We start from the raw sequence: 12,904 nt of genomic DNA on the forward strand, positions 1-12,904 counted from the left end.
CAATGAGTAGTTTTTGTTAACAATGATTGCAATCTTAAAAGTTTAAATTAATTTATCCTCAATGAAACAATGAAATTAAAGTACACATAAGGTATGTTGAATAAGCAAAGAGGCAGCAAAAGAAATTCAAACCATCGGACTTGGTGATTGGTAATTTGGTAGTCTTGGTTGCGTCGACAATGACAAAATGCCCAATTCAATTTTGCGATGAATGATCAAAGATGCATTCTCAAAATAAAATATCCTATATTTTAGAAGATGAGTAATTTAAGTAAATAATTATTAATGAGACAGTTAGGTGCAAAGCACAAAAGAAAGGATATGCTTGAAGACGATGTCATCTCTATTGGCAAATGGACGGGCACTTGTCACATTTTAAGCAATATAGTAAGTTCTGAACCTGCAATTGCAATTGCTTTTGAATCAAATTAAAGTTTAGCAGTGATGGACAAAGTACCTTTATCTTTATGTGCACGCACGCTCCTCGGCCCTCGCTCACACTTCGCTACTTCCACGCCACCTATTATTGCTTCTCGACGATAATCATTTTTTTGCCACATTAATCTAACTCATTTCCCTCTTCTTTTTTTAATATACATATATAGACGGGAGGGACAATATCAATTGGAACCATGTATCAAACTTCATATTTATATCAAATCTCGTCTCTCTATTTTACTTCCATTCAAAAATTAAAATTATTCGTTAAAATAATCATGTGACCTTGTTTTTATTTTATTCTCTATTTTAAGACTAATACTTCTAAATTCAGGTTTGCCATAGCACGGAGAACGAATATGCTTTGCAGGGACTAAAGAAATAAATATTGGCCTTTGTTTCAGCAATGTCAATATCAAATTGTGATGGATTAAGGAGGAGTTCCTCTAGCGATAATACTCATTGCAAGGTTCCAAAACTATCATGGTTCCCTAATTGCTTAAGCGAAAAAAAAATTATTGAAAGAGTGAGGAGATTCTACAAAAACATATCGTAAGTTAAAATGTCCGTCCAAGGAGAGAAGAAAATAAACACATTAAAGTCACAATTGTTTCAGTGAATAAATATTCACCTTTGGATAGAGGTAAAATTGAAGGAAAACATTTGGTATAACTATAAAGTTTTAAGCCCATGTTAAATATTAATCAATCCTTTCCGTATATATATAAATAAACTCCATGTGTGAGATTCTTGTGTTAGATCCCTTGGGTACTAGCCAACAGATTTGAAAGTTGATTTGACTTCTCTTTACAATAGATAAGTTTTCAAGGATATAAAAACAATTATTAAGGAAATTACGATTTTGTCAAAAGGAAACTCAAAAGGTTTCAATGTTGTTCTTTATTAGTTCCTTAAGTAAAGGATGGAGCAAAAGGAACACAGAAGTTGAAGCTGCTGAACCGCATAACCTTCACATTTCACACTCGCATCCTTGAAGAATGGCTAGAAGAAAAGAAAAGAAAAAAAGTAGAGAAAATTTTGAAGAAAAAAAAAGTATATATATATGGAGAACCAATATTGGATAAACTAAACCTACTTATCTTCTCCGTTCCTTTCTCTTTGGCTTACCACACTCACCAAACAATGCAAAACGCCCAACTTTGCGCGCTCCTACGGGGGTACCTTTGACCTGCTTACAACAGAATTAGACATGTTTGTTCAGAGTCTCAAACAAGAACTTGTTATAGGGAAATAAAAAAGAAAAGAATAGAATGAAGTTACCTTTACTACAGTAACTACACTTCTAGGCTTGGAGTTATTCCAACATAAAAATCCACAACATCCGGCTCCGGGGGCTGATTCATATCCCCTACAAAAACAATGGCAGTAAGTAACAAATAAAACAAATTAGTTTTGAAATAAGCAATCAATTTTATAAGCCTCTTCTTTCACACTTCCCTTGCACTCCCATGCAATATTTTTTCATTAACTATCACTCAGACATCCTCACTTTAAAATATCAACCAATGGTGCAAATGAGAGTTTGAGAAAAAATGCATGTAAGTAGTGTCTTTCTTCAGACACGCGAATTTTTTTTTCTTTACATCAACCATGTGAAAACCAAACTGCAGCAAACCATCTTTTCAGTTATAAAAAAAAAGACAGAAAATTGTGATTACCAAGCTGCAGGAACTTGTATCAGATTATAGAGCTTGAGTTGTAGGTTTTTGTTTTATTATTTACAGAAAATAAAATAAAAATGAAGCACAAAAATCAGGAATTACAAAAGAAAATTTCAAGATGAAGTACTCAAACATGCTAAACCCCAGAATAGAAGTTACAGCTGCATCCCGTGGGTCAGCTAATTTCCAAGAAAATCTATCAGCAAAGTTCACAATATAGAAACTATCATTTGGAAAATTGATTCAGTCCATGAGTGCAATCATTTCCATAGGTTATAGATAGATCAGGAGAATAAGAAAAATATTAATACTGAATTTTCAGTAGTTAATGGCCAGATGTCAGATGGATGCCATGTGAAGTGGCAAAGAGCAAAAGGCTGCAGACAGAGCTAACAAGTGCACATGCCAGTTGCTGGAGTGTGGGTATATTTGCATGTATCAACTTCAAGAAATCAGATACTGGAGTTTTATACCACCATTAAAAAGCAACATTTAAAATACCATAAGCATGCATGTCAACCATAATAACTTTCACTTAGGTTATATACCACCATAGAATTAACTAAATACAAAGTCTAAACTATATCCCACTCTTTACAATTATTAGTAATTTTACCCCAACATTCAACCACTTCCATGTAATTTGTTAAGGGAAGAATTCAATGAGTTTCAATAGCAACAGCAAAAAACAATTCTGCACATTTCTATGCAGGCAATGGAATCTTTTTTTCTGTTCAAAGACAAAAATATTTCACTTTCCTAGAAATTAATTTATGCATCCAAGAATCATCTTGTGACCATGAGAACTACTTTGTCCACCCAGAATCATGTAAGGAATTCACCATGCAAAATTGAAGAAAAAACTTACAGATTGTCTTTTCCAGAGATTGTTGCTAAACTGCTGTCGTGTAACAAACTTGGGGACATGGGATAACGATCTGCCCTTTTACCAATCGGATCCATCTGCACATTCCTTCCATTTTTAGCACTCAAAATTTTAACTTCATTATTCAGGTCATCTTCCCAATGCAGATGAGAGGCAAAATTAGTTGAATCCTTGGACTCCAGTGGGTCTACACCATCGATTCCATCCTGGGGCAGGACCTGATTCTTCTCGGGTCTCAAACGACTCAATGATCCAGGGGAACCCTTTTCTACAGCCTGTAACCAGGCAGTTTCCAGCCGCTGCTCGCGAATGATGGATTCAATCCTCTGCATTGGATTATCCTGTCTCCTCTCCCTCACACCATCTCCTTCAGCCAGAATATCTGACGAATCAGTAGCAGAATGAAGGTTTCTATCCAGTAAAGGAGGCAAACTAGAATAAGAATCTGTTCCATTCATATGACTTCTTTGTTCCTTCTCATTTACCACTGTTGACTCTGCCTGCTTTAGACCTAGTAGATTAACCTGATTTTCACCTTCAGCATCAGGCAAGTGGACAATTCTGACCTCCACATGGCGACTAAGAACCATTTCCATGGAATTTGTAATGCTTTTCAAAAACCTCTCAGCCCTAAGTTTAATATCTACATCCCCAAATGCAACATATGCTACCAGAACACCTGCAAAAAGAACTATATTAGGAGAGGGGGGAACTATACATTACAAAACAAAAGCTGACTTTTAGTAATAAGGAGCAAAAGATTAGCATTAAATGAGGGGAAAGAAAAAAGAGAGATCTGATACTGCAAAGCAACAATGAAAAAGGAGTTAAATCTCGAGTAGAGAAGGTAGGGGTGTGAGGGAAATCCTTATAAGCAGCCTTGCCCTTATATATTTGCAAAGAGGCTGTTTCGCGGATTCGAACTTGTGACCTTTTAGTCAAAAAGGAGTAGCATTAGGAGCAGCAATAATGCTGCTCCGCCTCCAGGTTCGCCCTCTCTTGAACAAGAAAAAAGGAGTAAAGATGAAATATTATCTGGTTCTGCAAAGGTATAATAATTGTGATACCTTGGTTTTAGGGATCTTGTGAGGAACCTAGTCTTATTCTGACAGATTCTATCTTATCTTAGTAAGTTATTTGTTCCTTAATTTCATTAGGGTTAGGAATCCAGTACTTAACCTGATTCCTTTTGTCTCCTCTACCCAAATCGTATAATTTCAACAACCACACTGAATAAATATCTATTAAACTCCTACTAGTTACACTTACAGCCAAAACGATTAAGTTCTAATGTTCTATCAGTAATACACATTCTACCGATCATCAGTGATGGGATCCGTTTTCTTGACAACATAAATTCAATTCAAGTTGACCTACTTTGACCATGTTATGTATCTCAAGTGTCAATAATCTTCTTTTAATAATAGAACTAGACATAACTGAAATTAATGAGAAAAGTATGAAGAATCATTTCTGAAAATCAAGTAAAATCTCGTTTTGATTAGTACACACAAGAGCAACCAATTAGGAGACAATCAATGGATAGCTGTCATTAGTAACAACATGCATTAGTGAATTATGGGCTGCTTTAAAGACTTTGAATACCAAAGCTATAAAAAACATCTGGTATCTGGTTGTCTAAAAACAAAAAGCTTAATACAACTAGGTATGTCAGAAATGCTTATAAATACTCTTAAGCAAGAACTCCAGTTTTGAGCAAAAAATATTATCAGCTTACCTTCAACTTCACATATGGACACAAGTTTTCCATGATTGTGTAGAAGCTGCCTCAAAGTCTTAGAGTGACACCTCCCCATACAACACGCCCAGATTTCACACAACTTCCCTGAATCTATGCATCTAAACATCCTATTCCCCACCATAAGATCATCAGATGAGACCAGTGTGGAGCCATCATCAATGATCGGGCTATTTGGCGGCTTTGATTTCAAGCTGAAACCATCAATCTTTGAGGATATATCCTTTTGATGGCTGGAATTGCCATTTACTGCTTTTTGCTGGGATGCAGGGGATGTTGATCTTCGAGGCATATATTGAAGGTCTGACTTGTGTTTGCAAGTAGTAATGTCTCTTGAAGAACTTGATGGATCATCTTCAGTTGTCTTGCAGCTCTGCCTCCTGCTGCTGCCAGACTGAGTAAGATCTGGAGAAGGCATAGAACCAAGCTGTAACAGAGTTGCTGTGAACCATGTTGAGCGTTCACTGGAAGTCCTTAACTGTTTCTCAGCCTCGGAGAGAAGCTTCAAAGAATTTTTTAACCTCTCCAACTCTGATTCATTCACTGAGCATGAAATCCAAATGTGCATCTCAATAATCATTAAAGGGTTGTGGGATTTTCATTATTATAACATACAATGACAATCAAAAGGGATTCAAAGCACCACGAAAGGGCAGTAAAGAACCAGAAAATGTCAAAAGCAGGTATCACAATCGCTAAACATTTAGCATGCTAATAATGTGTATCAAAGCCTAAAGGTCACATCCACAAAATAAGAGTTAGGAAGCAAACTCAAACAGCACTGTTGAAATTCATTAAACCAGAGTACTTTTTTTAATGATTTGACAGTTTTCCGGATGACAATTGTGAAGGTCCATTAAATACAAAGTAAAAGAACATCTTAACATAAATAAATGAGAATTTGTGCAGTATAAGTCTATTTGATTTGCTAAAAAGTAAGGGGGGGCAGCACAATGAAAAACAAAATTATACTTTGTTTGATTTTTAAAATAGTCCAACTACTGGACAAAAAGCAGTGGGACAGCAGAAAACACTGAATTTTTGTTTCTCACTGAACCAGGTAACAAAATTTTGTCCACAACACAGAAAAAGACCGTTAACCTGTGGTCCTTCATTTTCTCAGCCCGATTGCACAAATAGCAAACAGAGTGTATTATAATTAATTTTGTGTTATTATGACTAGTACTTATTCATATCAAACCCCGAATAGCAAAAAAATTTCTATATTGTTCATTAGTCATCAAACAACTAACAATACAAGAAATTATCCTATGACTCAACTACTTAGGCGGTTCTGTTTGTGTTATTGCTACGTATGCATCAAACGCACCCCATTAATCAAATAACACACAGCCTCCACGGTGGCTTTTCATGCAGAACTCAACCTGGACAATAAATCAGTAGTATAAACCACTTCCATTAACAAAAAACAGTAAGTCACATCATAGCAAATTATATGTTTCACTGAGCCAAATACACTGAATCTATAAGCTCATGATATAACAGTATCATGTAGCAACATGATGCTCTTGGTTCATGTTTGCCAATATCCTGTCTGATTTAGATGATTGTAAATGAAATTTTCAGATACTCTTAAACTTTTGAATGAGAAAGGGCTTTGCACTAAATAACACCTATGAAATTTCACCATATCAATGCCAAATTACGATGAATAAATCAAAACAGGGATTGTACTCACAACTTCGTCCACCAAAGAATGAATCATCTGGTTTGGCATCAACGACCGTATATGATCCAGCAATGATGTCCATAATAAGGCCAGCTAGTTGAGACATCAAAACCATTGGATCAACTCCAGAGTCCATCAATTCTCTGGCTCTTTTCACCGTCTCTGCAGTGTCTGATGACATTGCCAACTCCAAAAGTTCCAATAATTTTTCATCTGAAACAACTCCCACCTGTTGCAGGCAATATAAAACAGCATTGTGTTTGAATGTTATCCGTGTACCAAAAAAAAACAAAAAAAAAAACTTTGGCAAATTCAAAAGCATTATTAGAAGTGATACATTTTCCAATTAGGTCAAAGAATAATAGTCATAACAAACTCACAAGTTCATTGACAAGAGAAGTAGTAATTCTTTTTCCAAGCAAACTAAGCTGTTCTAACATTGTTTCTGCATCTCGAAGGGAACCATCTGCATTCATAGCAATGAGGTCCAGTGCATTTGTTTCAACATCGAGGTTCTCCTGAGTAGATATTTTCCTCAACCTGGTCACAATATCCCCATCTTTAATTTTATTAAAAAGGTACTTCTGGCTTCGAGATTGTATTGTTCGTGGCACATTGTCGAGATCAGAGGTTATAAATATGAATACAACTCGTTGAGGCGGTTCTTCCAGAAACTTGAGAAATCCCAGCCATGTCTTGGAGGGTAACAAGTGACACTCATCAATAACAAAAACTGTATATCGTGAAGAGGCCGATGATGACCCAATTGACAATCTTTTTAGTAGATACCTAGCTTTATCAATTCCTTTCTTATTGGTTCCATCAATCTCCAGTAGATCACTGCTCTTGCCAGAAATGAAATCAGCACAGTCCCTGCAGTAACCACAAGGCTTATTACTCTCATCAGGAGCAGCACAATTCAAGGCAGCAGCAAATATCCTAGCTGCTGATGTTTTACCAGTCCCACGGGGACCTAGAAAAAGATAGACAGGAGCAATTCGGCCCCTCGAAACTGCATTGATAAGTGACTGAACCACAATATTCTGCCCAATCAGTTCTCCAAAGAACATGGGCTTATACTTCTGGCTGAAACTCCTATTTTCTGGTGTGCCTTCATCCTCCCCTTCTCCATTGAGAGCTACAATCTCCAATCCCTCCTGACTCCTACAACTTGATGACCACCTTCTTCCATCCAATCTGCTCAAGCCCTCAAGATCAAGCTCCCCGAAGTTTGTAGAAAGTTCATCATCACTCCTACCAGTTCCTATAGATGAACCTTCTCTAACATCACCACTGTTAGTGAGCAGTGGAATAACACCTCGAGCACTCCTCGAAGGAATTCTCCGTTTGAGGGAGGCCGAAGAGGATCTCCGGTGTCTTGGATAAATAGTTTGACCTCCACAGAGTATGCTACTTCCTTTCCTCTTTAAAGTGTCCGACAGTGAAGGAGAATAACAACTTCCACACATCCCTCTATGTTTCGGTGTCCTCTTTGACCAATAGCAAGGAATTCCACACCCTTGGCGGCCAGGAAAATCCAAATTATCATCAATCTCATCATCACCATCACCATAACCATAACCATCACCATCATACACTGAGGTTGTGGTGCCATCCCAGGATCCAGCGGTGCTCGGATAACGGGGACCGTATATATTGTAAGAACTGGTTGACAATGCAGGGGTACTATAAGAGTAGGAAGAGTCTTCCTTTTGGCTTCTTTTCAAAAACTTGGAGGAAGAGCGAGACCAATTCCTCTGCTTGAGTTTCAGAAGCAAAGGAGATGTCCCTAAAACTCGTTTTGCATCCTCATAGTTAGAGTAATCTTCAGTATCATCAGAGTATTCAACCGAGACATCCCTGCTAAAAGCCATAGAAGGATGCAATGCCTTGGACTTTACAAATCTATGCTGCTGCTGCTGCTGCTGATGCTGATGCTGATGTTTTGTTAAAATATCAAAATGGGCGTTGGTTGTCTTACTCTTTTTCTTGACGGTCGCTGTTCTTCTAGCTGCTGGGGAAACAAGATTTGCATCTCCACATCCGAAAATAGAAGAACGAGTTCCACCACCCAAGTAAGTATCACTCTTTGAACCACAACCATTGCGAGCATCACTCAAGCTGTCCTCAAAACTTCCAAGAAGGGACGAAGATCCACCACCATCATCTTCTTCTTCTTCTTCCTCATTGTATTTGGCCACTACACTCTTCTCGCTCGACGATTTGTAATTCTTCCAGTTATACAAGAACACCTTCTTCTCTTTCTCTTTATCTTTATCTTTATCTTTGTCGTTGCTGTTGTGTTGAGCATTGGGAGAGAACCTTCTACTCCGAGTGGCAGTACTGTCCTTCCAAGCAGCAGCAGCGACAGATCTTGAGGAACTAAGTGGTGACTTCCATGAAGATGTTGTGCCAGGATCCCTCAATACACGAGCAGCCTTACGAATTTGGGTGAGCTCCTTCTTCAGGTGAAGCTTGCTCGGATCAGACACTCGCATTTCTGACATATTCAAATCCAAATACCCACAAACACACACACAAACACACCTTCACATTTACTTACAATAACCACCACTTGATGATTCTGTATCAAATATCAATCAATGTATACTGCAAAAATCAAAACATTGTTTGATGAGTGAGTGAAAAGAAAATACTTGTTAGGGGTGCAGCAGATCTGACAGACACATGACACGGTAGAGCCGTGTGTGAAAATGATAATAATGCCCTTCCTTCTTTTTTTGGTTGACTGCACTGCGCTGCACCCTCTCTCTCTGTTTTTCTTTTTCTTAATAATTCCTTAGGGTTTTTTTTTTAATTTTAATTATTTGGCGCCCGAAGTGAATTGTTGAATTGAATCTGTGACAGTGTGTCCGTGTCTGTCCGTATGTGGGATTCTAAATTCTTGGGTTGTTGTTTTTTTGCTTTTGATGATCATATGGTGGCCATCGAAAGTACAAAAAAAACAACATTAACATTTAACAATAACAGTATGTCAATAACATTAGAGATGAAAATGCAAAAAGGGAAAACTCCCTCCAAACACGGGGACACCTCCCAATTCATTCACAACTGGTGTCTGGTGGTGTTTGTGTGTGGGAAATGTGATTCTTCTCTTTCTAAAATGCCTTTTTCCTATCACCTTTCCCCCCTTTGATTGATTTCTGTCTTGATTCTCCAATTTTTTGACTTTCTGTCCATCTTATTACGCCCTTAATTGCAGTCATTATCTTGTACCTGATTTTCTTTTTCTTTTTCTTTTTTTAATTAGCATCATATCCATATCCATAAAGAAAAAAGTGCTTTTTATGAGGAAAAAGTTTAAAAATAAAAGGAAATAAATTGGGTATGTCTCGGGTAATTTTCCTGTTATTCACCTTCTTCATAAAAGAATAAATTATTGATGATTATTGATTGCCCTTACTTACCGATCAAAAATATATATAGCTCCGCGTCATAATCTCACTTCATGCCGTTTCATACAATTAAAAAATAATACTAATATTGATATATGACTCATTTAACAACTTAAATTCTATGTAGATAAATTTATCTGATTAAACCTGAATCTCGTTTACAGTACACGTGACCGAGGTCACATTTAACTAAGAATTACTATACTTAAATGTGAAAGGACGAATCGTGAAAACTAGCCTAAAAATATACGGAAAAAAATTTATGCGTTTAATACAGATAAATTATCTGCATTTACTTTCAAAACGATGTCATTTTGAAATTGAAAGATTAGAAAATTATAATTATAAAGACTATAATAACCTTGAGATAAATTAAAATTATAAAAATACCATGATTTCCACCTCAAAACGACGTCTTATTGGACTTATTGCAGATAACTTATCTACAGTAACGGCAGAAAAAACAAACCCAAAAATTTATATTAAAAATATGGGCTCATTTTTTCTGCAGTTACTTCAGATAAGTTATCTGTAGTAAGTCCAATACGACGTCGTTTTGAGACAGAAATCATGGTATTTTTGTAATTTTAACTTATTTCAGGGTTATTATAGTCTTTATAATTATAATTTTCTAATTTTTCAATTCCAAAACGACGTCGTTTTGAAAGTAAATGCAGATAACTTATTTGCATTGACTGCAAAAATATTTTTCTTTGAAAAATTATATTATAACTATTTCATGAAATCTTCCCCTAACCAACCACAAAGAAAACGATTTTTTTCATATAATAATTGTAAGAGAAAAAATATAATTATTTGATAGAAAAATGTTGAAAAAGGTTATTATAAAAAAATTAAATATTAAAATTTATAGGGATACATATAACCTAAAATTAAATTTATCATAAATTGAATCATCAAGTAACATAAACCGAATCAGAATCATGATTATACTAAAAAAATAAAAATTGATTTGATAAATTAAATAACATGATATAATTATTAATTAAATATGTATCCCGTAATTATATTAAAAAAAATAGTCGTTGGACTAACATAAGTATGATTTTCTACTTTTTTGGGTGTGTCATGATCGTACTTATCGTTATTACTATTTTTAAATTTTGTTGTGTACATTGAAGGCGCTTGGTGAAATAGTATAGTACCACATCGAAAGCCTTGTCCTTCATTCAGCCGTTACTGGATGCATGGGGTGGGGACTTGATCGATGTTAGTTGAAGAAGCTACCTAATGTTTTGGGAATTCTTGTGACACTTTCTGCCCTCTCAATATAAATATAAGGTATCGTAATTCTTGTATTATACCATAACTAATTTCATTAATGGCTAGCTGCCAATACTACCAGCCTACCATTCTACACAATAAATTAGGCACCCATTATTAATTGGCCTCAAAATAATTAGGCAAAACAGTGAGAATGACAAGCTGACAGTGAAGTGTCATGGTTTAAAGAATGAGTAGTAGTCTTTATCTTTCTGTTTATTTGTGAAATTTGAAAAGTAGCCACCTCTTTGACTGGACTGGAGTCTCTCTCGGTTATATATTCTTTTTTCTTAATATTAATATTTTCTTCGTTCGGATACTTCCAATCAAATACAATATCCATAAGACATATCAAACAGCTTCAATATTTTCCCTTTCTAGTTATGCGATTAATATAATAATTAAATCTGAATGTTATGATTTAGTAATAAAATAAAATAATAAACAATATTGATTACCGTATCATGTCATGATGAGGATGGTTGGTGGGTTTAATTTCACCATCGGAACATGCAAGAGTTGTCATTGCCAGATCAAATGATACTGATTACTGTTGACTAAGCAACCAGGTTCAATGCAGTAGGCATAGCATTGAATAGATTTCGTATATAAATTATTGAGATACCATCAACTGAGTTTATATAATCGATTTAAGCAGCACGAGATAAAATTGTCATTATTGGATAGGCCATATACTATCCGTTAACAAATGAAATTTGATCATGTTAGCTGCAGACCTTTTTGGTTGTGGACTTGTGGGCATTCTATGATTGTTTCTTTTTTCCAAGACTTATCCAACCGTTTAGGATATTCTCTGGCTCGTCCGTTTTCATTTGTTAGATAACAAAAACATTGGCCACATTCATTACACAAGATGCTATCGAATTACAAAGAGATTAACTCATTTCATTTGATAGATATCACATTGGTCTCATCCGTTACCTAGATCATATTCGAACCACAAATAGCTTACACGTTTGAAATCAATTTCGTTGAGATAACTAATTTATATGGACCGGGAATACATTTTAGACCACAATAACAAAATAACAAAAAAAAAAATGCATATGAATAAAACTGGGTTTACTTGCAACCATACAATGAACAAAATATTTTACACAACTTTTTTTTTTTTTGTTCATTAATAATTATGACTTGTAAGAAATCATAAAATAGGTTTATATGACATTAGAACACCAAAAAGTTTAGGCTTAGTTGTTGAAGACATGACATTATTCTTGATTTCTTGAAAGGCGCTTCTTGCTTACTCTGATGTTGCTTTCACAAGGTTTTAAAGATCATGATATGCAAAAAAGACCTAACCATATTTATTAACCCTAGTCCCATTTTCATTATAGGTCTATGGGTTAAGTTACCTACACTGATTAGCGTTACATATACCCAAACTCAATCAAAAAGATTACTAAATTAAATGGGTTTTATACTGCACCACGTATGGATCATGACTTAGCCCGCTTTTATTAAAGTAAGAAAAACTATAATTGATTGAAACTCATAATAATTATAAAAAATTCTAAGATGACTTACATTTGTTATTAAAGAAAAATGATTTGCATAGTTAATTCAATAATTTATAAAATATTTATATTTTATAATTTATCTCTAAAGAAATTATAATAGGATGAACTTTGAAATAACGGTAAGATTATTCTGTCACGAAAATCACATATAAATTTATAGAAAATAATGTTTTTTTAATAAGGATAATTTTTTTTAATCGTTAAAGAA

The 12,904-nt window shown here is 35.2% G+C and overlaps 1 protein-coding gene across 1 annotated transcript; it reads right to left on the reverse strand.

The window, feature by feature from the left end:
• Nucleotides 1-1,534: 1,534 nt before the first annotated feature.
• Nucleotides 1,535-8,962, reverse strand: LOC133301642 (protein STICHEL). Its single transcript, XM_061501298.1, has 8 exons — nt 6,836-8,962; nt 6,465-6,684; nt 4,745-5,308; nt 3,542-3,685; nt 3,470-3,493; nt 2,989-3,388; nt 1,729-1,807; nt 1,535-1,627 (listed from the first exon to the last, which is right to left on the reverse strand). Exons 1-8 carry the CDS (start codon nt 8,960-8,962, stop codon nt 1,535-1,537), a joined length of 3,651 nt encoding a protein of 1,216 aa, XP_061357282.1.
• Between the last annotated feature and the right edge of the window lie 3,942 nt (nt 8,963-12,904).

The sequence above is a fragment of the Gastrolobium bilobum genome, unplaced genomic scaffold (assembly GCF_033153095.1).
Source record: "Gastrolobium bilobum isolate Gb01-03AN ecotype WA unplaced genomic scaffold, APGP_CSIRO_Gbil_v1 utg13393, whole genome shotgun sequence".
Lineage (NCBI taxonomy): Eukaryota > Viridiplantae > Streptophyta > Magnoliopsida > Fabales > Fabaceae > Gastrolobium > Gastrolobium bilobum.

What these genes read in the sequence shown, in the direction of transcription:
- LOC133301642 (XM_061501298.1), bottom strand. Translation starts at nt 8,962, where the DNA reads ATGTCAGAAATGCGAGTGTCTGATCCGAGCAAGCTTCACCTGAAGAAG. An exon ending in ATTCTTTGGTGGACGAAGTT is followed by an intron (nt 5,309 to 6,464) that starts GTGAGTACAATC and finishes TTTCATGCTCAG; the next exon opens with TGAATGAATCAGAGTTGGAG. An exon ending in CCACTTGCCTGATGCTGAAG is followed by an intron (nt 3,494 to 3,541) that starts GTGAAAATCAGG and finishes CAGAGTCAACAG; the next exon opens with TGGTAAATGAGAAGGAACAA.